Here is a 24,834-nt window from a genome sequence, read left to right on the forward strand (position 1 = left end):
GAAAACATGCCTCCCGCTGAGTTGCGCATGTCAAAACAGTCGGACTGGAAACTATCATCTCTGCTTACACTCCTTGAATAAACAGATGAAGAGTGAGAGATGAAGAGGCGAGATACAATGACCAGATCGAGGGGAGATGTGAAAAAAAATCAGGTATCACTATCAAGGTCTCCCGGAAGACAACAGACGGGCCCCGATTTGAATTCTGATCTGTCATTCTGGGTTTGCTTTGGCCGGCGGTGCTGTTGTTGCTATGCCAATGTCAAGTAGCCCTAATTAGTCTTCTCAGTAGCTACCTTGCAGATATACTCGCCAGGCAATAAGAGCAACACTGTGAGTGCTCCAATGGTGGCCAGATTGGGACAATTAAGCATGCACCATCCGGCAGGTACTATGCAAACACCAACAGTGGAGGAGTGGCCAAAGTCCTGAGAGGAAGGATGATGCCATTAGTATTGTCATGGTCACCGTTTCCGATCTGGGATTTCTAATGACAAACAAACTTGTGGAGAGATGGCCAACAGGGAAAGGGAGGGAAACAAGGACTCAAACACAAAAAAAAGACCCAGATTTGTATTTTGTCTGGTTGCAGGAAACATCCCACTGATTAAAGGCGATACAAAAGACAAAGAAAGCCATCAAAAGAAAAGAAAGAGAGATAAGATATGAGAGTGAAAAATGTGTTTTTATGTTAAGTCTGCTTTGGGAATCCAATTAGTCAAGCGCAGAGGTGTAAAAGGAAAAGAAGAGAAGGAGGAGACTGTTTCAGAGAGGGGAGAAGGAGGGGGAGGGAGCGATGGATGAGTAGGAAGGGCTACTGGAGGCAGATACAGAGAGATGCAGAAAGCAGGACAGACTGACAGAAAAAGAAGCACAGCAGAGGGAAGAGAGGGGGAGGCAGAGCAGCAGTGTCAGTATCTCTCTCACTCCCCTGCAGGCTGCATGGTTCTCTACCAGTCAAAATTTTCATCTTGAAAGGGCATCAACAGTGTGGCGATGTTATGATCTGTGAATGATGGACTGCTAAGCTACGACTCAGCCACTCAGGCTTATCACCTGTGGGGACGTGCCACACTACGCTGCCTTTGGGGACTGAGATTAAAAAGCCCCACGGGGGAAGGAAAGCACTCCGACAGACCAGTGGATCGCTGAGGAATGGTCTCTGTCTAGAGGTAAACTAACACACGGCACAATCATATACTAACACTGTTATCAGTGAGCTGATAGCAAGGCAATGTAAATGTGTTGCATGAAGGCAATGTAAAATAAACACATTTAGCTGCAGATAAACACACTGTCCTCACAGCACGCTGATACGTTGTTGAGCCTGTGAGTCAGGATTTTTTTAAGCAGTCATTATTATAAATGGAGAATAATTTGCCTAAACGAGTGGCTGTCAAACAGAAAGGAACATGGGTTTTTACAAGCTAAGACATAAGCCAAGTTGTAGGAAAGCTTGTACAACACAGAACCAATCAACCTGAAGACTTGTTCGAATTCGCCCTTAGAGTGAGGTCAACTAGAGGACAGATATTCCATACAACAGAAAATACAGCTATAAGAAATGATGAGTTTGACCAAAAAAAAAAGAGGATTGCACTTAAGCCATAGAGCAAAAAATAATAATGTATACAGCAGCAATTATGCACCGTAAAAAGATGATTAGCAAAACTGTAAACTGCAAGAGAGGTAGAAAGGTATTAACTTTAAGTCAATATTAGAGCAAGAACCTGTCGTAAAAACATGAAAGTAAAAGCTGAGAGCACTTGCTCCTTTGTTAAGGGACCTACAAGGGCTCCGACTAACCATTACCTCATTATCGCACATTATTCTGTCAATTTAACTGATCAATTGTTAAGGTCAGGACATACTGAAAAGTCCCTATTGTGTTTCAGTAGCCCAGGATGACAATTTTAAGCTGCTTTTTGTCAATCAGTCTAAATACAGATATATTTCATTCACACCATATATAACAGAGCCAAATCCCTTATATTTGAGAAGATGAAACCATTGAATGTTTCTTGATAAATGACAGTTAAATGTTTCTAAAACTGTTGCCGATTAATTTTCTGTTGACTGGCTAATGGATTAAAAGACTAATTAGTTTCCTTGCTGATTTGACAGACCTAGGAAAAATATATACTTTAAGTGCAGTTCAAGACAATCTGAGAAACTGGGTATTATTATACCTCACTGATGGGTATATCATTTAATGGTTTAAAACATCATGGATTCTAGCTGTAACCCTCACATCTTGGACCACACTTATGACAAATGCAGTAAATATTTTTGGTATATTTCATGATAATTAAAACAAATCATGATGATCATGATATTTTAAATGGTCTACATTGTCTCATTTCAGTAATTTGAAACTTGAAACATTTTAAACTATACCTAATTTTCCAAGTTGGATTACATGTTTTAATATGATATTTGGGAAAATGGGCATTTTTTCCAATACAGAAAACAAGTCATATGAGGTATAGTCCACTACAACCAGATACAAGGAGATCCATGCAGGGTGCCAAATAGTCAGGCTGTGTGCCATATGGCCATCACATCGCCGGTTCACTTTCAGCCAGACTTCTGTTCCATATCACATCCCTCTCCCTCTCCAGTCTGCATCTTCTAAAATAAATAACCCCTGCAATAATTGCACAGGTCCGAATACATTATCCCATTTTCACAATGCTCCCTTGCCAGTAATTAAAATGTAGGTGTTGTTTATTCATATTCGGGGACAACATGGTCTTCTTTAGATAGACATTTTTTGCTGTCAGTATCTTTGTCAACTTTCCAATAAACATTAATAAAAGTAGGAGAAGCCATCACCTAAAAAGTGCTGAACCCAGCAAGTATTGATTTAGAAAGCTGACAAGTTTGCTACGTCAGAACTGTGCAGTCCTTTGGAAATCAAGTACATCCTCTAGCCAACACACAATTTAGTGTTGTCCATGGCAATGGTACAGTTTATTACAACTTAGAGCATGTGAGCTTGTTTTGCTACAAAATACGCCTGCTTACTTGAGCAAGTGGTTTGTCGTAGTGTTTAATTTAAACGTAGAAGACAGCCATGGTACAAGAAAACAAATTCACCATTTAACTGCTTTAACTGTTAAGTGTAAGTATGCATGTGCAAGCCATATCTACAATACAATATGTACTGTAAAAAAAAAGACAATATACTGTATATCATTTATATTGTTTTCATGTTTTTTCATTTTACAAAACCCAATGTTCTCCCATTTTAAATGTTTTCTATACACATGCAGCCACATTCCCCTGATAAAATAGTCATAAAATTGGACAAATCTTGATCTAAATGAAGAACTGTGTGATCACATAATAAGTAAACATGGCTATAAATCTGGCCAGTATTTCAAAAGATATCTTAGACTCAATAAATAAAGACTTGACAGTTTGACACTCTGTTCCATGGACATATTTTCAATCATTACCAAAAATAGAATCTATGGACGAACCAGCTGAGTCCTGAACTGTCTTGCTGTTCTGCGAGTCCATCAGCATATCATTTTATGAATTAAGACCCACTAACCCCTCTTGCCGAGAACCAGTTCACAGTTTTCAGCGCTCATTTGCTGAGTAACACATGATGAGAACCATCAAAGACAAAGGCAACGCATCAAAAGCCTGATTAAACACATTCGGCACACACACAAACATGAGCGCAAACACTCACAGACGCAGGCGTCCAATTAGCACAGAAAGAGCAAGCTATCTGTCAGGGGATGATAAATGAGTTGAAATTAGGTGGAAGTTATGTGATGCAACATGCAGGCCAGGGAGAAACGATCTGATTTCAATGTGACACTCTTTCTTTTACCCTTTTTCTCTGAAATATTCCATCCTTTTCTCTGCAGGATCAAAGATGAAATATGATGGGAGAAGGAAAGCAAGGGAAGGTCATGACGATGAAGGGACATGACATCATTCTCTGCTTCAATCAATTCTTCTCTCGCACTTGGTCAAGGATAAAGTGGGAGTAAAAAGGCTGTGAATGTCCCAGAGTCAAGGGATACTGGTGATTGTGTGGTATGACCTTTTGGTTACAGGGATGTTAAGGGGTTAACTGAGTCCAGTCCAGAGGAAAAAACACCCAAGCTTGTTTTCTCTTCCTCTTGGAACCTCCCCTCATTCTGTCATTTCAACCATTTCCCCTCGTCTGTTCTCTGGAATATGAATAGACCATATTTGGACCTTCACCATTCCCTAAGAGATCAAGAGACAAGTGTGAATGACGGACAATACCTGAAAAGTGGAGAGTAGTGCAGAGAGGAATATTGTTCTGGCACTAGCATCATTTTCAGGCGGAGATGACACTGGAGGCAACAGTCCAAGCACAAGAGACAATGATGAGACAGAGCTTTGCATGAAAGAAAGCATTGATCTCTGTGCGTCGTACTGATGTTGCAAACCACATGCCCCCCAAAGTGGGGCGGGTGTGTGTTGCTTTCTGCGTTTGACAAAGAGACTTCTCCCTTCGCCTGAGTGGAGCCAGTATCCCCAATGCTCATGGGAGACTTCTCATTGTCTGTCACATTTCGATGTTCGAAAGAATGCGGCAAATCAAGTGGATGAACTGAAGATTGATCTTGTCAAGTCAGAATATGTTGGGATTGTTTGACGTGCTCCAGCAAGTTCCTTGTGGCCACTTCGATTGCTGATGAGCTGGAGAGGATACTGTTGGGAGGGAGCGGTGAGCTTAAGATTTCTATCACACCTGCACTCAGTTTTCTTTGGTCCAAACCATAGGGGAATCAATGCCTTATATTCTTGTATTCTTGCATTTGGGTTGTTTAGGCTCAGCAAACAATAACTTGGTTGCTGGAAAGATTCTTTTAACTCATCACCCTATGAGGCTTTGAAGACAGTGATGTAAACAAAGATGAACTCCAGTAACTTTGACTGGTGTGTACTAGGACTATCAGTGTGTTTTTCATATGCGTCCCAAGGCAAACATATTTTTAGCTTTTCTAAACAGTCTCCCTAGCAGGCAGGTCAAAAGTCTGTCATTATAGAAATGTAAAGATGCAATAATTGTTCAACAATGAAGAATTTGGACAGTCTTTTCTGAGAGACGAAATATTGTTTCCCTCAGTTTTACACACAAAAAAGTGACAAAAGAAATCAAGTGGAAGAAGTTCAGATGCTTTTTATTTCCTCACTTCCACGCACATGGCCAATCGTTGCATCAAGCTGGTGTGCTTGTCAACCAGTTACATGTCAGAAAAGCATGGGGGGAGGGGGGTTTTGACACTGTTCGACAATTCGAAAAGCACTTTGGTTGAAGCATACTGGACTTGTCTACTTTTTGCTATAACATTATTAGTAATCAAGGAGACCAATAATGTTAAGAACAAATATACATTTGCAGTAATAATGAAAATCTCAGTATTTTAATACCCAATTATGATTCATGATTAATTCATGATGGCAAAACAGCTTTGGAAAGCCTTTAGCTGGTACATTCACTCAAGTACTGTACATGACTCCACTACATTTATCTGACAGCTTTAGTTACTAGTTACCTTTTAGATTGAACTTTTATATAAAATAAATTAATAATACATTGTTAAAGATTAAAACAGTGGTCCCAAACTTTTTGGCTTTTGGCCCCTTACAAAAAATCAGTGTGTATTTGTTTGTCTTTGTCATGTTTCAGATGTCTTTGGGATGTTTGCAGTTCCACCAAGGAGATATTTCAGCTCACATGGCTTCAAATGACTAACTGCTTAAAGTCCAAAGAGGTAAAACTCTTCTTAATACCCCTCAGATTTATCTCATGACCCTCACAAAGCAGTTCAAACTAACTCCACCTCGAGCAACTGCAACAATAAAGTGCTGCTTATGATTCAACTTATCAGTATTAATAATGCACTTTGTTAAATGAATAAAGTATATCAGCCACATTACAATTTTTTCTTAAATACCTTAAGTACATTTAGTTGGTAATGCTTCTGTACTTTTACTTAAGTAGGACTTTAAAATTCAGGACTTTTACTTATAATGAAGTATTTAACATTATGGTATTGAGACTTTTACTAAAGTAGAGAATCTGAAACCTTATTCCAACTTCACATTAACAATATGTGATAGCAGGGATTCAAAACTAGGCTACTTCATTAATCATGATGACTATAGCTGAATATGTACAATAAACAGAAGTGACTATTCAACTCTGACAACTGTACACAATCTAAACAGTCCATGTGTGGATTAACACAGGCCTTAGATGTAGCTCCATTATGTCTGACATCTCTAACAACAATCCTGTACCCCTCTAGCAGTTACAAGAAACAGAGTCAGAGACAGCTTCAGGACACACTGTAGTAAGCTTTATAGTAGTCATGTGTTAAGACTGAGAGCATGACCCTGGTATGTGACATGTAAGAAATAACATTTTAAACCATCAATTATTGTGCTAGTTAGGTGACTGAATTATGGATCAACAAATCAACTTTGTTGATGTTCATGTTAAAAGTCAGTTCTAATGTTACAAGACTCAACATTATTTTACGTTACATCACTGCAGCAAAGTACATTATTCAGTCATATTCAGGGGTGTGCCTGGTAGACTGGGCATGCTTGTCTTCACAGAAATAGATCATAAGATTGTGGTGTTTTTAAAACTTCGGTTGTAGAGGATTGTGAGGCTTATTGGAACATCAACAATATCTGCTGCCTCACTTACGAGACACAGATCCGCTATTACTCATAATGTGATAGTGCTGTGGGCAGGACATTACCTGAGACCACAGAGTGGTGACTACAGAGAGAGGTGGCTGCATCAGAGCCAAAGTAACACATATCTATAATCAAATTGTTTTTAAATAAACGATTCCCATTATTGTTAAAGTGCTGAATATCGGATCCAATAGTTGGCCAGGCTGATAGTCAGTCAACCCCTATTTACTGTATCTTATGTACCAAACTGAAGCAAATATGCAAGCATCGACCAGCTGCATTATTGAATTTTGAGAGGGACGGCCCTCTTTAGTCACAAGTTTTGTTATGCAATTAGTCTTCTGTATTCCTGATTTTTCTCAGAAAAACAAATCACCACCCTGTAAAAAAAACAAAGGATGTACTTTCCCAAGAGTTTTGCCCCCCCGTACAGTTTCAACTTGTGTTAAAATTAGCAAAGGACCTTAAAAGCTAGCTGAATGTTACATAAGGTTCCATAATGAAGTATTTTTGAAATACAGGCACTCAGACACTAAAATATTCTGTAGCTGCATATCAAGAGAGGTGATTGCTGTACTATCTTGTAACCTTACCCTCATTGTACATTTACATTCTCAAGCTAAAAGCAAGGTGCAAGTTCACTGGTTGACAGTTTAGCAAATCTCTGGTTGACAATATTATATTCTGGTAGAATTTAATATGCCGTGGTTCAGTTTTTAACAACAACCTTTTTTGTCCAAACTGCTCGCCAGGCCTCTTCCTCCCATCAGGATAATGCACACATACCCAGTGTTGATTTCTGCAGCCGCCATGAGCAACATGACTGTGCTTGACACTGCTGATCCCTATGACCTTGACATGACCTCCTCTGAGGCCATTTACCCCATCAGCTTCCAGGTACTGTATTGCTACATTCTAAGGTAGCTTTTTAACTGCATCAGTGTCACAAGCCTGCAAGATATTTCCCTGCTAGTAAAATCAATCCACAAAAATCTACTGAACGTAATATTACAACTGCAACGATTAATTGATTAGTTGCCAACTATTTTGATAATTAGAAAATCATTTAGCCATTTTTTAAAGAAAAAAAGTCCAGATTCTCTGATTCCAGCTTCTCAAACATGAATATTTTCTTTTTAGTCTTCTATGATGATAAACTGAATGTCTGTTGGTCAAGACAAACAATATATTTGAGAACATTACCATGGGTTTTGACATTTTTCCCCCATTTTATGGACAAACGACAATCAATTAATTGAGAATTATGACTAAAAATGTAATACCATACTAAATGGTATTATTGCCACCATGCTCTTTCTGTTGGTAGGTTTCTCTGACAGGCTTCCTGCTTTTGGAGATAGTTCTGGGCCTGAGCTCCAACCTCACAGTGCTGGTTCTCTATTGTATGAAACAGAACCTCATCAGCTCTGTCTCCAACATCATCACCATGAACCTGCATGTGGTGGATGTGTTGGTGAGTTATTATCCATTTTGTTTTCTTTTTGCATACAGAGATTTGTCATGGTAGTTGAGGAGGTTCTGAACAATGTTAAAATTAAAAAAATGCCTCTTAGTGCTGCTAGCATATTTCAGTTGCGCTGTGTACAGTAAGGATCACAATAACTTTGGATTGACACAATCATATAATCCTCTTTAGAATCAACATATGGATAACAATCGATATAATTGTTATGATGATATTAGATAGTACAAAGCATATTTTCTAGTTTTATCTGATCCAAAATTCATTTGAAATGTGACCTGATATCCTGTCTGTTTCCAGGTGTGTGTCTGCTGCATCCCACTGACAGCCGTGGTGGTGCTACTTCCTTTGGAGGCAGACACAGCCATGGTCTGCTGTTTCCATGAGGCCTGCGTCTCCTTTGCAAGCGTAGCTACTGCTTCTAACGTCCTGGCCATCACTGTGGACCGTTACGACATCTCCGTGCGGCCAGCAAACCGTGTGCTTACTATGGGTCGAGCTGTGGCTCTACTGGGATCCATTTGGGCTCTGTCCTTTTTCAGTTTCCTTGTTCCTTTCATGGAAGTAGGCTTCTTCATCAGTTCTGGTTCGGACCTTGTGAACCAGACTGTAGTGGTCACAGTGGCTCATACAAATGAGTACTACACAGAGCTGGGTTTGTACTATCACCTGCTAGCACAGATCCCTATATTCTTTTTTACAGCTGTTGTAATGCTAGTGACTTACTACAAGATACTTCAAGCGCTGAATATTCGCATTGGAACACGTTTTCAGCACAACCTACCTAAAAAGAAGCAAAAGAGTAAAAACACTATCTCTCTGAGCACTGCAACACAAGCGGAGTCGACTGATGCTTCACAGAGCAGCACAGGGGTCAGGGCAGGTGCGAGTGCACCTTTGGGTATGCGTGCATCAGTGTCAGTCATTATTGCGCTGAGGAGAGCAGTGAAGCGTCATCGGGAGAGAAGGGAGAGGCAGAAACGAGTCTTCAGGATGTCTCTTCTCATCATATCCACATTCTTACTTTGCTGGACTCCAATAACTGTGCTCAACACCATCATCCTCAGCACCGGACCCAGCGATTTGACTGTTCGCCTCCGCCTGGGCTTCCTGGTGATGGCTTATGGAACCACCATCTTTCATCCACTCCTCTATGCGTTCACTCGGCAGAAATTCCAAAAGGTTTTGAAGAGCAAGATGAAGAAGAGGGTGGTGTCTGTAGTGGAAGCTGACCCCACACCAAACAATGTGGTCATCCATAATTCGTGGATTGACCCCAAGAGAAACAAGAAGGTCACCTTCGAGGACACGGAAGCCAGACAAAAATGTCTATGCTCTCAGGATGCAGAGTAATCAGATGAACTAAAATGTAAATATGTCAAATATGTGCAGTAAATTGTAATTGGTTACACTCATAGGAGTGAAGTAACTATGTTTAAAATTCAGAAGCAGGTGTTTTAGAGGGGAAAATGAAGTATTGTTCATGCAAATAGATGTGGATAATATTTGGAGAAAATACAAAACAAATGTGACTATGATGGGGAAATGTACTATAAGTCTAATCAAGTTTAACAAAGGTACGCTCATTAACGAAGGATTATATAAATCTTTGGCAGCTTATTGATGAATAATTAAATAATGACCTCAGAAAAGGAGATGTGTTCCTTGAGATCAGAGGAATGAAGGTGAGGGGTTTCCTCAATGTACACGTCACATAACATCAGCTTTAACTAACATGAGCTGATGTGTATTAGTAAAAGAATTGCATTTACAGTTAATTATTGCCTCAGTACAAAAAAAGTGTCAAAATAGGTGTTGCGTGCACACGAAGAGGGTAATTTATTGCTATTTATTGTGGAATGTTGTGGAGTGGTGTCAAGGACAATTGAGTCATTACTCTGTATTTAAGCAGCACTGCGTGTTGTTCTCCAGTTAGCGTAATATGAGACAAATGTCTACGTAGAGTCATAGAATACCTTGATATTGTTTGTCACAGTTTGTAATAAACAACCAAAAGCACAATATGTATCGGTGTCTGCTCTCCTGCTTCTCTGTGTGGGATTGAAATAAGGACAGAAAGCGTCAGTCCACCGGGGGTCAAGAATCGGCGTGAAATTTACCTCTACCTGTTTTATATTGTGTGGTAAAGAAATGAGGCGCAACCTTTAAATCAGTTATCAAATCTAAGGCGACAGTGTGTTTAGACAATCTGTTTGCATTTTTCTGCATGAAAATTAGATAAATGAGGGGAAGAAATACTGATGAACACCCTGTTTCTTTTATCGATGTAAGTTATGTGTTTGAGAAACTAATTTAGCAGTTCACAAGACTTTTTGAGGTTTGAAGGTGATTTTTATTGTTATGTGGAAGTCTACTTCGAGATTCAGGCAAAGGAAGAATGAGAGCATTAGCATGATGGAGAAATTTTGTGATTTGTACATTTTGTAATTTGTACTATGGAGTTTCTATGTAAATAACCTTCTGTTACAAATTAGAACATTATTTTATAGCATCACCACGGAAGATGAAAGAAGAGATAATACAAAGAGCTGAGTGAATGCACTATATGGCCAAAAGTAAACTGTGAGCACTAATCTGCTGCTGTAACAGCCTCCGCTTTTCTGGTTTCAGGCTTTTCATCAAAAGCTGGAACCTGACTGCAGGGATTTGCTCACATTCAAGAGCATTAGCGAGGTCCAGCACTCATATTGGATGAGAAACCTCGCTCTCACTTGGTGTTCCAGTTCATCCTAACAGTGTTGGATGGGGTTTTAGTTCACAAAAAGTACATCACTGCATGCTGAAGCATCACAATTTCCATTTTTGTATCCAGGATGCCACAACAAACAAAAGCGCGTTGACATAAGTTTTTTCAAGAGTTGATAACTTCTGGGAACAATTTAAACGCCACTGAAATCAAACAATTCTTCAAATGACCCTCTTTAAAACCACTAAAGTGATTCCAGGACCCACCCAGAGTGAACCACAACAAAACACAAAGCAGCAAAGTCCACTTGAGAAATTGTTGGAATTGTTGGACAACAACCGGTTGGCACGGCGGAGACCAGAGCTGACACTGTATCACCTATAAGAGTGTCGCTGTGCTGGAGAGCACCAAGGACACTGACCCCATTTAAAGACTCTTTGCAGCGAATGGAATTTGTGCGAGCCTCTGTGTGTGTTTATTTGTGGTGTGTGTGGTATGAGAAGTGGTCACAGTTTAACAGGCACAGGCTGCTGAAAACACTTGTCCTTGTGAACCCCCTCTGTCACGCTTAATGCCTTGTGATAAGTAAGGGTATCATGGCATATAGATAAATAATGGCGGTGACAAGTAGTGCATCAGTGTCAATTTTCCTCTGCTGACAACAAAAGGTCACACCGTCCTTTGAAGCTAACCAACCGTTGGAGGACACAACACTTCTACCCAAGACGATGAAAATAAGTCTATGACAGAGCTTAAAGCAGAGGGTGCAGTCAAAGTGGCTATCACATCATACATTAAAAAGGCAATATTCATATCCTTGAAGTTCCACTGGTATTATTACTTATTTGATGATGTGACATATTTCAATGTTGAGACAGAGCATCAAACAGTGAGGGATCAGTCTTATGAGCAACACCATGACCTTTGAGCGACTGACTGAAAGTATGTGTTGTTATCGCCATTTGTATGATTCATTCCATCTTGCCCTTCTTTATGACGATTTCACCCTGCTGTTTGGAACAGCTATACACACATTTATCATTAAACATGTTCCGGAGCGTCCTTATAGCTGAGTGGTTACAGCGCAAGCCATTTACCTGCAATGTCCCTGGTTCAAGACTGGCAAGGGACCTTCGTTGCATGTCATTTCTCTCTCTCTCCCCTTGTTTCGTGTTGGCTTCTCTGAAACCAACTGTCCAATAAATGCCCCCCTGCCCCTCAAAATGTTTCATACAACCTAGTTTGTTTCAAGCCTATTGAACCCTGTTGCCAAGTTCAAATTGACAGCAGCTCTGCGTGAAGAAATGCAGACCTCTCATTCATTTGATTGAGGGCAGTCTGGCAACATAATGCAGAGGGCTCTGGCAACTAAACATATAAAAGCCAAACCTGGTTCAACTGTTTTTGCTACAGTTTGACATCATCCAGCAGGGCACTGTGTTGGCCAATCGTATACGAACAAGTGCCCAGTCCTGACTGATTACTAGTAACGGAAACACTGTATTTCTACTGTCATGACTAAAAGATATAATAGCCGCTGCAATTATTTTCCCGGGAATCTTGACGCACATGACTTCAAGCAAAGAGAAGTAGCAGCATGCGTCAGCTTTCAGCTGTGTCTTGGCCGACAAGTCCATGTAGTTGAGCCCCCCCACCCCTTGAAAAAGCCAGCAGCAGCAGCACCCAGCTCACGAGCTCACACAAGGTGTTTCATGCTGGGCTGGATGCCGGCCATTAAAAGCAAATGAGTGGCCAGTGAAGAGTGGAATGGCAAAGTATGCCAAAGATACCCACTGTATGTGTGCAGGAACTGAAGGACTGAACCACAGCTAAAAAAAAACACTTAATTTACTCATGGGAACACATGGGGAAACCTCACAGTGTATATAGTTGTCCTTTAAACTTCTAGGAGCTTTGACTCATATGTGTGTGAGTACTTTCATTTTGGGGTGAATTATTTCAGTGTATGTTGCCTTAGGTAAATTACTTTGTTAGTTTAAAGTGCACTTATGAGCTATGTGCACTGACCCTGCAGTAAAATGTTAACACATGGGTGTGCAAACTGTGTGCTCCAACGCCTCTCCACTTTGTTCTCAACATTTAGTGTGCAATGGTGCGCATGGTGAAACTTAAGCTAGTAAAAGCAGTGATGGAACTATGTAATTAGAAGTTGATCACAGAGCTTACGAGTAAAATAAGTTTGTTCGTGAGATTTCAATAGTTCTGACTGGCAATTGGTTTCACATAATGGAATTAAATCATTTGAAATATAAAACTACTGGCAGCCAAAACAAATAGTCATCAAATTCTCCTTAATTACATTCCTATTTCTCTTCTACCTTTCCTTATTTTGAGTTTTAATTTTCCTTGAATTGCTTTTATCACCTTTAAATATGGTTTGTCTGTTCTATTCTAGATATGGTTTTTACTCATCTAATTGTTATTTGTTCTCTTTTTTATTTTATGATTTGTGTATTTTGTTGCCTTGTGAAGCTCTTGGTAACTTGGAAGTGCTCTATAAATTAAGTTTAATATCATTATTTAAAAGCACCAACAAACAATGACAGGAGACCTAATTCTACACGTGAGCACAGGAAAAGCTCTACCATCTTTATTTGAACTGACTCTTAAACACAGACCGGCGCCAGATACACAGAGGCCAAAACTGGGGGTGATTGATGAAAAACTAAGTCTGGCTGCAGACTTGTGTATGCCTTCATGTTCAAGCCAACTGTTATAAAAGGCAAACAAACAAGGCCTTACATAATTGAGGTGCAGAATACAAAAGCATGTGCACGTCTGGCAGTGTTAGTAGAGACAAAACCTGCTCTGCTTTTTCAAAAAATATTCCTAAATTGTTGAGAGTATGACTGCTCTACTTATCTTTTTTGTATGTTTATGTTTGAGTCTTCTTTAAGTTCTGGATAGTGTTTAATCTGTCCAGCCGCCCCAGAGCTGCATGCCGAGCATCCTACAGCTGACACAGCAGGCCCCCTGCTCTGATTTAAAAGGTCAACAGCCCTGTCGTCACTGGAGCTGCTGTATGATCTTCTCTTCTTGTCGTGTGATCCTACAAACCACAACACATCCATGCTGTGGGATGATCCTGATACAGACGTCTTGTTCTGTGTTCACACTAACGACAAATTATCTCTAATTGACAAAACCTCACTTTTTTCCAATGTCATCTCCAAACAAGGAGGCACTGCTACAGCCACAAACTGTGCCACAGAGATATCCAGTGTACAGTTACAAGTGTGTGTGTGACTTGGCACTTGTTTTATAGGTCACCCGTGCCCGTAAGTTTAGCAGTGTGTAATGCAGTGTGACTCTTGATCAGTATTGTTACTTAGCAGTATTCTTAACAACACTCTTCTTTAATTTGATAATTTTTGTAGCTAAATACATTTATCTAATTTGGTTTTAATTATTGTGTTAAAAATCTACATGGGTGAAATGTTTTTTTCTGTAATAAATATAAAAATATAATTTCTCCCTGTCATAGTATTTGTAAGCTAACAGAAGGACAAAGCATTAACAGCGCTGAAGGTGTTCTGTAAGGATGTACACTGGAGGAAAAAAAGTACACACCTAAAAGTGTTGCTTTCCACAGTTTGGTAGATGTAGACACCAATAAGCGTGCATGTTCTTACCTAGTTCGTTGAGGCTCTGGGCAGCTTTAGTGATCTCCCTGCTGCCCCCCTGCAGCTGAACCTGGAGCCTCTTGCTCAGGTACAAGATACGAATGATCCTCCGCAGAAGGTCACAGGCCACCTGGAAGAGCAGGAGGAGGCAAGACGGTAAATGGACCGAACCTCAACTAAAATATCCCGAAGTATTGAAGTAAGCGTGACCCACAGCAGACGTGTGCTTGAGTGAAACCCAGTAACAGACATGAGAAAATAGAGAATATACACTGGAGCCCAAGTAAAAAATACATTACACATGCTCTGAAACATTAAGCTTCACTGGGAGTTTAATATGTGTATAACAATCTTGAATTAGGAAGAAGGAAATCGAAATCTTAACTTTTTTACTCATCATCAGCCCCAAAAATCCAGTATCAGCCAGGCTAACTGTATGTACAGTACACTCCTTTGAATTACAATATAACAATATAATATTAATGTTTTATATACAGTTCAAAGGGAGAGTAATGTACAGATTCACTCTAGCTCAACCAGTCGTTTAATGTTTGCCCTTCCAAACATCTCACCAGTAAAGATCCATTTTTAATAGGATATACTTGTCCTGACTTTGGATAAAGAGACAGTGGCCTTTAAAGTCCAACAGAACATGTAAAAGAAAAATGTAACCTCTGTTGTATAATTTAGTTATGCGTTACATAACTTTCCCTTTTCAATTTTGTTAAATGAATAAAACATGGGGGGTTAGGGTTGGGGGGGGGGGGGTAATATAAAAAGGAAAATGTTACTTATTGTACTTATATCATTATTGTACATGCAACACTTTTAGTCAGGCAATCAAGTTTGTTGGTTATACTTGATTTCAAAGTGAGGTGAAGAAAAAAAAAGATGTATTAAAACCATGTATTATGGTTGCTATGACAACTCGTATAGTTACCATGGAGTAACTCCTGCTTTTTTTAGCGATGTACAAGTATTTACTGGGAGGAAACGTTCACACAAAACAGGAAAAAAAGATATGACACTCTTGATGATGTGTTTACTGCTGCTGTATGATCACAGTATTATTTCTCTCATGAAGTAGCTTCAGCAGCAGATTCACTGCTGTGGAACACTATATATACATAATACAGATAGAAAGCAGCACACAGTCACCTGATAGCTAACAGTGCAACCAAGAAGAGAAACACACACAACAATGGGTTTGGTGCAGAATGATCACACAGTGCAGTAGAAACACCTGCAAGGAAGAAAGAGGTCAGTGTACTCTGAGGAGCTTTGAGGGAGGGGGTGTGTGGGGGGGGGGGGTGGCTGAGGACCTGTCGCGTCTCTGTGATACTGTGTGTGAGTGATTATAACAAGACTGAGAGTCTACAGTCATTCTAGCGACTCTTAGAGGCTTTAGACACAGCTGTGCTTTGAGCTGAAGGTTACTGTTTATATCCAACATGACAATGACAGGCTGCAACCAACCATTATTTTTATCATCCATTCATCTGCTGATCATTTCACTCAATTGTCAGAAAGTAATCAAAAATATAGTTTCCTACAGCTCAAAGAGATGTATTCAAATGTCTTGTTTGTCCCATCATCATAATTTTTGCTTGTAAATTGACAAACTATTCATATTTACTTGATTTTTAACATCAATTGATAATCAGAGTAGTTGTTGATTAGTTTTTTATCAATCAACTAATCGTTGTACTTATATGGCAATGTAAACCATATTCACTATCTTAGTTTGGCTTGTTAACATGTTATAATTAGCACTAAACACAAAGTACAGCTATGACTGATAGGAAGTCATTTGTTTTGCAGGTATATAGCCAAATATTAAAACAGGGATGGAGGATGGAATCAATAAAATGATTAGAATTCATCCTGATGGGAACAGGAACGACTTTCAAAATTACATTTAACAATTCGTCTAGCAGTGGTTGAAGTATTTGGTGGCATCATGGTGACACTAGCTGAAACAATCAGGATATCGAAGTGATTGGGATTCATTGCTCACGAACCATAAATGTCTGTATAAAATTTGATAGCAATCCTTTCAACAGATATTTCAGTCTGTATAACATGGTGGACAAACCAACACACTGAAAACCACACTGTCCAGGTGTTGTCTGTGGTGTTTTTAAGATTAAACTGATCCTTGCAAAGGCGTTAACAGCGGGGCCTGGTGCAGACTTGCATGCTGGTCTGGTGTGGAGGATTTGATGTCTATACCTTGGTGGATAAACATAAGGCTGTTTGCTGACATTTAAAAATGGAGCTATCTTGCAGTAGCAGAACCTCTACAAATCAGTCAATAAACTGATAATCAGCTTGGACTGCAGTTCCTTTTCACTTCAAATCAATAAACTAAGTGAACTGTTAGGCTGTCACTCCAGTCACACTGTCAGTTCTACAACATGGGTTAGAATTAGGCTACAACGGTTGCTGCGACGGTTAGTCAATTAATGGATTAGTGGATCAACAGAAAATGAATTGCCAACTATTTTGATAACTGAATAGTCCTTTCAGTCATTTTAAGGAAAAATGACAAACATTTGCTGGTTGAAGCTTCTCAAATGTGATGACTTGAAGCTAGGCCTGTCACAATAATAACATTATCTACTTATCGTACAATAACGTAATTATCAGCATCATCATGTCTATATACAGACTTATCGTATGATACATGGACATGACCTTTGACCTCAGTTTTGCCACACTTCACATTAGCAGCTAAGAGGCTATTCATGTCACATTGTAGTGTCAACAAGTAGTGTCATCCATTCCTCACTGTGTACGTCCTGAGTGGAGACTGTAGAAGAATTAAAGGTAAATAACTCTGTCCCCAAACATAATGACAGTCTGCCCACTCTCCAATCCCACCTCCCTAACATTATTATACTATTATATTATCATTATATCAGTGGTATAAAATGATCTTCAATTGACAATAATATTGTTTATCGCGATTATTTCTGAGACAATATATCGTCCAACAAAAGTAGGGTTTTTTTTGTAAGCAATTCTTTTTTGGACTGTTGATTGGACAAAAGAAGACATCATTATGGACTAAAGAAATTAAAACTATAAGAAATTATAACAGCGTGCGTTGGAGATACATGTATGTATATATGTTTTTCTGCTTGCTTTGGGTGCTGGTAATCCCAGTGAGTGTGTGTTATTGTACTTGGAAGGAGGGTTGTTTTGTTTGTTGTTTTAATTTTGTTTCTGTTTTGTCTTCACTTAATATATATTTTATTTGCTCAGTTATTATTATTCTATGCATATTTCCTTCTATGTTTCTGTCTATAAGTTGTTCTTCTGGTTGTAAATCAGAAAATAAAAAAATAAAAAAATGACTAAACTAATCAAAAAAATTATCATCAGATTAATTGATAATAAAAATAATCATTAGTGGCAGCTGTAGTTGTATATGTGATCTTCTCAATAGTTTGTTGACCGGGAGGAAATGACAGAGGATTTGGATTCCCCAGTGACTGATCAGCTGCTGTTTGAGTCAGACCAGAAACAAGATTGAGAATGATATCTCACACACACACACACAATCTGAGTGACACAGAGCCATTAGCCTGGGAGAGAGACCTCAGAATCACGCTGACCTTTTTAAAAGCGGCTGTTTCATCAATATTTAATCATGATTTCCCCTCGGCTGCATGTGCAGACAAACAAGCGCAGGCCAGCGTTCTCGCCGAGCTGCACGCACACCAGCTCAGAGCTCTGCATACAACAAATATCTTGCCTACGTATAGGCAAATGTTGCACCTCTCTCCTACACGGTGTCGATATCTCTGTGGGTTCTGGAAAGCTTTGGAACAAATGTAAATCAATGTTCCGGGCAAAGAACTGTAATGTGTTTCTTCTGCTGTCTCAAATGATAAGTTGAGTGTAGAGAGCTAGATGCTGCCACAGGCACACAGAGCTGCAGAAAAGTTAAACATGATTACAGAGTGTGCGGTTGGAGAGTGCGTTACCTGCAGTCTGGCGAGCTGTGTGATCCGAGCCACAATCTTGTTGTATGGATCAACGATCTTGGTCCTTATCCTGGAAAAACACACAGTTTGTTTCATTATAAGACAGCACTTTCCCACAGCAGGTATTTAACAACCTGTAACTTGGTGCTTCCAATAACCAAACCTTACAAATCTATTTACAATATCTGTCAGAAACAGCTACTTTTTTTTTTAACAAATGTTTATACACTATTTGGTGGGTGAGTGAAGAAAAAAAATTGTGGGATAAATAACAAAAATAATGAATTGAGAAAAAGAATAAGTGGAGCTGATATTTTATTTTCTTCCATACACTGAATTCAGGGCTATGAATACATTGGTAAATTCTTACCAGTGAATTTTGACATTTTTGTTTAATACATTTTTTTGTTGCCTTTTTATTTCCTGTATTTATTAATTGAGTAATTTACTTATTTTCATTTCAAATGTGTGCAATAACAATGTCAAACTCAGCCAGTACTACTCTTGTACATAATGTTACTATAATTTTAGTATATTTCTTAGATTTTTTTTATTTTTTACTACTATTGTTTTTATTGCTTTTGTATTCATTGTTTATTATTCTTCATTTTTTTTTATTAATGTTCCTTATATTTTTACTGTCCACTTTGCTGCTGCAATACTTCAAATTTCTCCATGGTGGGACTGATAAAGGAATATCTTATCATTTCAGTTGTAGCAGGTTGCGCTTTCATTTTTATATAATGTTTCTTTTCTCTTTTAGCTTTTTTCCCTGCATGGTTTGCTGGTGTTTTTCATCCCCATTTCTGTCAGATGCTGAGTGTCTAACTGACTCCACCTCCCTCTGAATGCTTTCCTCTCCACAAATACTGAATAGTGAAAATGAAGGCCTGGACATGTGTCTGTCTAACGAGTGTTCTCCACTGCTGGTTGATAAAGGTGAAGTAGTAAAATAGCGTTCGTCCTTGTTGTGATGTGACAATATGTCTGCACCTCTCCTAACACACATCACAACAATGAATGAAAAATCATACAGGTTCGTCAAAAAGAGACTGAATAAAAATGACACTACTTTGGGAAATATGCTTGCATACAGTTGTTGGGAGTTGAGATGAGAACAGTGATATACATTTTCAACCAATTTATGTTTTATTGAGTGATCCAGGTTGTGTTTGGTGGTTCATCAATGGAGATTACTTCAATGATCACTAACTAAATGACTTTCAGTATTTGAAGCATAAGAAAAGGTTCTTAATGCCAGTCTAACACTATCACTGTACCAGCTGTATCAGCTAATATGAATCTTCTCATGAATCTTATTATATATCTTTTTGAGATCAGTAAAATCTAGCACTATGGATTATTTTCTTTATCTATTAACTGATTATTTTATATACTAAACGTAAATAGTGAAAAAGAGACACTATTTAGAATAATAAACAGAAGCAACAAATCCTCATATTTTAAAAAGCTAGAACCAGAATATGTGGCAGGAATATTTGACATTTCTGCTTAATAAATAAATGACTTAAAGCCGTTTGAGGCAGATGTGTTATTTTGTGCGATAGAAATAAAACTGACTTGTCTTTCCTGTAGATTGACTGATGGACTACTGTGTTTTATTTCATCAGGTCTACTGCATCATGTTTGGGACCTGACCTTCAGAACTAGACTGTTCCTGAATCAGTCACATCACTGAGGTTTCACATATAGAAACAGAGGATGTACAGTCCAGCTGGGGAAAATTCAAAAATGTTTAAATGGCTTTAAATTCTTGTTTTGGTAGACTTAAGGACTCAACACAAGAGTATTTCTTGATAAAGCAAAAATCAGAAAACGTATCACCCATGCTGCTGCATGAATGAGAAGAGTGAGGCATATTTGAACACAACATTTTATTTCTTTTAAAGCTACTTCAGTGTCATTCACACCTTTTTGGAGCTCAAATCAGCTTAACAATCATAGAATTACACAGCACATAGGACCATGTTTACTGCACTCAGCCTAGAATAGAAAATGAGGTTGTGTAAATGTGAATTGACAATGAAACATGTAATCTGTATCTGTGTTTACCTGTCAACAGCCGCCTGTAGAGCACTGATCCTTGTCTGCATCATCTGCAGGACCCCTTAAAACAACAATTCATTTCCTTTAGTACAGCTTGACACTTATTTCATTTGAGGAATGCTGGCGCCCTCTTGTGGTAAAACATAACAACTGCAATACTGGAAAAGGCAGAATTTTGAAAGAAATCACTAGTGTTGCAGGTAATTGAGCAAACATGATGCTTGATTTTGGTCAAAAGCACATTATCATTGGTTGGTAATGCTGCTCAAAGATCAAATAATTCCAGTATGCATTCATGTGCTGATGGCAGAGTGGGACATTTGAGATTTTACAGTTGGTGTCTGAGCATTGTTACACTGACAACATGTATTTTTTAATAAAAATCCAACTATGATAACAAACAATAATGAAGCCAATGCAGTAACTTAACATCGTTCTGTATTTTCAGTACTATTACCACACAACCAGGACATATCTGACTAAATGCTGTTCTGTGTGAGTTCATTCTCATATTGCACTGTTATGACCTGAAACACTTGTTGGTATGGTTATAGCTTTATGTTGCTTGTTTTTTCCGAGTAACAGTCATTAAACATTACAATATTCAATTTACTGTCATATATGACAAGGAAAAAACACTATTCATCACATTTGACAAGTTGAACCCAAAGAATTACCATTTTTTTCTGCCAATCAACTAATTTATTCATTGACAAATTGTTGCAGCTCTACTTTGAAAAACCGCTACTTCTTGCAATTCCATGATAATGGTACAATATTAGATATGAATGACCTGTCTCAGTCAAGTGATAAGTGTCAAAAATGAACTGAACTGATGGCTGCCAGTAAGGAAAATAAATCTATGTAAAAACGAATGCCAGCTAAACTGATCTGCTAAACACTAGTTCAGCCTGTTGAAGGCTTTGTGTTACACCAGAATGCTATGCAAAGGAACAGGCGGGACCAGCATTATGGCAGATTGGTTTGGTAATAAAGCAAAGGTGGCTTTATAACGAATCTTCTTTCCAGCTAATAATGTAGTGGTTCAACTTGAACTGGTTTAGTTCTTAAATACTAGAAGAAGACTGTTGTTGTCAATAAAGCTCCGGCTCATTTTGGTCTTGAAGTTAAAATGGTAGTGTAAATTACCTTCTAGAGACTCTATCCCAGTGGCCTGAGCCAGTAAGTCTTCATGTCTGGCAACCACCTGGAAGAAAGAAATGCAAAATAAATATATATAAAGACAGCAAACTATTATGATTCCTCCCTACTGCAGGAGTGCAGCACACAGGTTATGTTCAGGTTCCTCTAATGGAACCTCACATTGTCTACTATGACCAATAAGAAAAGTGCACAACTGCTGTCCCTTCTTTCATTTGTACACCCATACATCACAGCTGCTTTTCCTAATGCCACATAACCAACCTGCTGTGTCTCTTTACATGTAGTTACACAGCCAAACAATTTGTACCTCTGCATATTCTCACACAGAACGTGAGTCAACCCCAAATAAGAAGATTTCTCTTTGTAGCTTCCTCCAGTAACAGACATGAGGCACGGGTCATGGTTAAAAAATGGGGCTTTATTCCCCTAAAGCTATACAATAGGTAGTATACTGAGCTAACGCAGTTATAGCAAATGTAAATTATGTACTTAAAATATATCATAGAAAAAACATAACCATATAGAAATGAACTTAGTGAATGAATGGCAAGCGTGAAGATCTCCGTTTTGTTCTCTCTGGTGGCACCATGTGGCATTAAGTGGTACCTGCAGGTGTTATTTTGGACCTCGCTCAACATCACTGCTAGATATGCAAACAGTGTTGCTATGTGACATTACGGTAGCACAAGCAAATTGGAGAGCGAGACCGATGTGTTATGTCTCCCTAATTTCTATACTTTTATACTTATTACATTTTTTTTGTCATGTTAGAAATACATCACTTGTGTCGCAACTAATTTCGTTGTATTATATGCAATGACAATAAAGGCTTTCTTCGTCTACTTATCTTCACCTGGAGGATCAACCACTGAGTGATGGATAACATGTCAATAACTGATCATAATAATCATAATACTGCAAGAGCTTTCATCGGCAGGCCATAGGCTCAATCAGCATGGTGTTACCTCATTCAGTGACTTAATAGATATTTATTTGAATAAATATCCTTTAACTCAAACATACCTCAAAGGCTGCTTACATCTTAAGAGGGGATAAATCTTGCTTGCTCCATCCTTGTTTTCTTTCTTCTAGGTCAGGGATGTCCAAACTATTCCGTAAAGGTTCATGTGGCTGCAGGTTTTCATTCGAACCAATCAGGAGCACACCAGGCTTGACTCATTTAATCAACTGACCTCAGTCTTCAAACAGCTGATTGGTCACATGGTGTACTCTTGGTTGGAACAAAAACTTGCAGATACACAGCCCTTTATGGAATAGTTTGGACATGCCTGTTCTGGGTGAAATTATATGTGTGTGTGTGTGGTTGTACTTAAATTATTATGCCATTCTTCTTTGTGGCGTTTTTGCCCCTCTGCTTGCAAGTTGTTTATTTAATTAATTTAGTGCAGAACACTTGAGCAACATATTTCATTCCACCTCTAGGAGTACTATATTACAGATAGGTATAGGTACCAAAATGTAGCAATGTGGCAAACTACGAACCTAACTGACAACCTAAGACAATTACACTCTTCATTAGAAACAGGACTGACAATTTTTGAAATCAGAACTTTCTTAAATATTTTGCAAAACCGTGTTTTCCATGTGACAGTTGTATGGAAAGTACAAAGAACAAGTGTCATTAAAGTTAAGTGTAGTTAGGATTACAACACATCAACAGACCAAAAAATGTGATAATATTATTAAACAAGATTCAGTAGATCCTCTGAGAGGCAAAAGCTTTCAGCAGTAAGGAGAAATTCAATGATTAGTCAATTAATCAATTCAAAATCGAATTAATCAGCAACTATTTCAGTGATTGATTAATCATTTATGTCATTTCTTTCAAGCAAAAATAGTCCTTTAAAAATAAATGGAGTATTTTTGGGTTGAGAAGGCTGGAGCTACCTGAACTGTAATGGAATAATTTGGCCATCTCTACCTTATTAGAATCAAGGGTCTAATGGCATAGAATGTTATATCGCTGTCCAGACTGTGTTAAGCCCCCTAGAGCAAACTGTGATTAGTAATACTGGGCTATGAAAATAAAAAACGACTTGACTATTTGCAGTTAAGGCCAATATGCACTGTTTGATATTAAGGTGTGTGTGTGTGTGTGTGTGTGTGTGTGTGTGTGTGTGTGTGTGTGTGTGTGTGTGTGTGTGTGTGTGTGTGTGTGTGTGTGTGTGTGTGTGTGTGTGTGTGTGTGTGTGTGTGTGTGTAAGACATACTTGGCTGTGCAGCTCCTTGTCCAGCTGACTGATGCCCTGCGCCAGCTTGGCCAGCTGCTCTGCGATGATAGCATGGTGAATAGCCTGAGCAGTGTAAGTCTTCACATCGAAGTCCTCTGCCAGGAAATCAACGTAACACTCTGCAAACACAGCAGCCAGTCATCAAACTGTCCACAGAATCTACACTGACCGGTTCATACTATTCCTAACCTCATTAATAGATTTAGCTTCAGGTGTTGCAGCTAAAAACACAAGCAGTCTGTGTCTGTTTACTTCCATTCAGTTATTCTCTTAATTTAAGTCGCCAGTTTCATTTAAAAGCTATAATAAAAATGTCAACAGTAGCAATGAGAAAAGAGAAGCTAACGTTATAAGAAATGTTACAAATAGTGCTTAAAACAGGTTTTCTATTCATGTCACTTCTACACACAAACACGTCATATTAACGTACGCAGTAAGACGAATGTGTAAACTTGACCATGCAGTTTATTGTGTGTTTTAAAACAGTCGAAGAACACACTACAGTGCTGTGCAGCCCTTCGCCGCCGTTCATAAAGCAGTTTTTACCATCTTTCAGAAGTGAATTCGTGGAAGCTTCTCTACCGTCCTCCATGTTGATACTTCCGTACGTGACGTTTACACTGCGTGACGGAGGCGGAGGCGGCCTTAAAGGGCCACACACACCATGGATTATGTGAGAATACACTCATTGGCTTCTGTATTAGTTTTACTTATTTAATCAACCATTATTGAATCAAGTACAAGGAAATCCACCTTTCCTTTTATGTTTCTGTCCTTATTCTTGATAGTTTCACTTTATTGTGGGTGTGACAATAAA

At 38.7% G+C, this 24,834-nt stretch overlaps 2 protein-coding genes across 3 annotated transcripts in view; one reads left to right on the forward strand and one right to left on the reverse strand.

Moving 5' to 3' along the window:
* cog5 (component of oligomeric golgi complex 5) overlaps positions 1 to 24,615 on the reverse strand; it is a 68,226-nt gene extending 43,611 nt beyond the window's left edge. For both annotated transcript variants that reach the window (XM_062443547.1, XM_062443548.1), the window contains exons 1-6: positions 24,564 to 24,615; positions 23,997 to 24,136; positions 21,751 to 21,808; positions 20,608 to 20,662; positions 18,535 to 18,604; positions 14,552 to 14,672 (exon numbers count right to left, since the gene is read on the reverse strand). In XM_062443547.1, coding sequence (XP_062299531.1) covers positions 14,552 to 14,672; positions 18,535 to 18,604; positions 20,608 to 20,662; positions 21,751 to 21,808; positions 23,997 to 24,136; positions 24,564 to 24,609 — 490 coding nt within the window. In that variant the 5' untranslated portion in view covers positions 24,610 to 24,615. The remainder of the gene's footprint in view (positions 1 to 14,551; positions 14,673 to 18,534; positions 18,605 to 20,607; positions 20,663 to 21,750; positions 21,809 to 23,996; positions 24,137 to 24,563) is intronic.
* LOC134004318 (G-protein coupled receptor 22-like) lies at positions 7,483 to 9,544 on the forward strand. The gene is made up of 3 exons (XM_062443549.1): positions 7,483 to 7,605; positions 8,036 to 8,182; positions 8,492 to 9,544. Exons 1-3 carry the CDS (start codon positions 7,483 to 7,485, stop codon positions 9,542 to 9,544), a joined length of 1,323 nt encoding a protein of 440 aa, XP_062299533.1.
* Positions 24,616 to 24,834: the final 219 nt, after the last annotated feature.

The sequence above is a fragment of the Scomber scombrus genome, chromosome 22, assembly GCF_963691925.1.
Source record: "Scomber scombrus chromosome 22, fScoSco1.1, whole genome shotgun sequence".
Taxonomy (NCBI): domain Eukaryota; kingdom Metazoa; phylum Chordata; class Actinopteri; order Scombriformes; family Scombridae; genus Scomber; species Scomber scombrus.

Excerpts from the sequence above, each read along its gene's own strand:
- LOC134004318 (XM_062443549.1), top strand. The coding sequence starts at position 7,483 with ATGCACACATACCCAGTGTTGATTTCTGCAGCCGCCATGAGCAACATG. Across the intron at positions 7,606-8,035 it reads TTTACCCCATCAGCTTCCAG|GTTTCTCTGACAGGCTTCCT; the intron begins GTACTGTATTGC and ends TTCTGTTGGTAG. Across the intron at positions 8,183-8,491 it reads TGCATGTGGTGGATGTGTTG|GTGTGTGTCTGCTGCATCCC; the intron begins GTGAGTTATTAT and ends GTCTGTTTCCAG.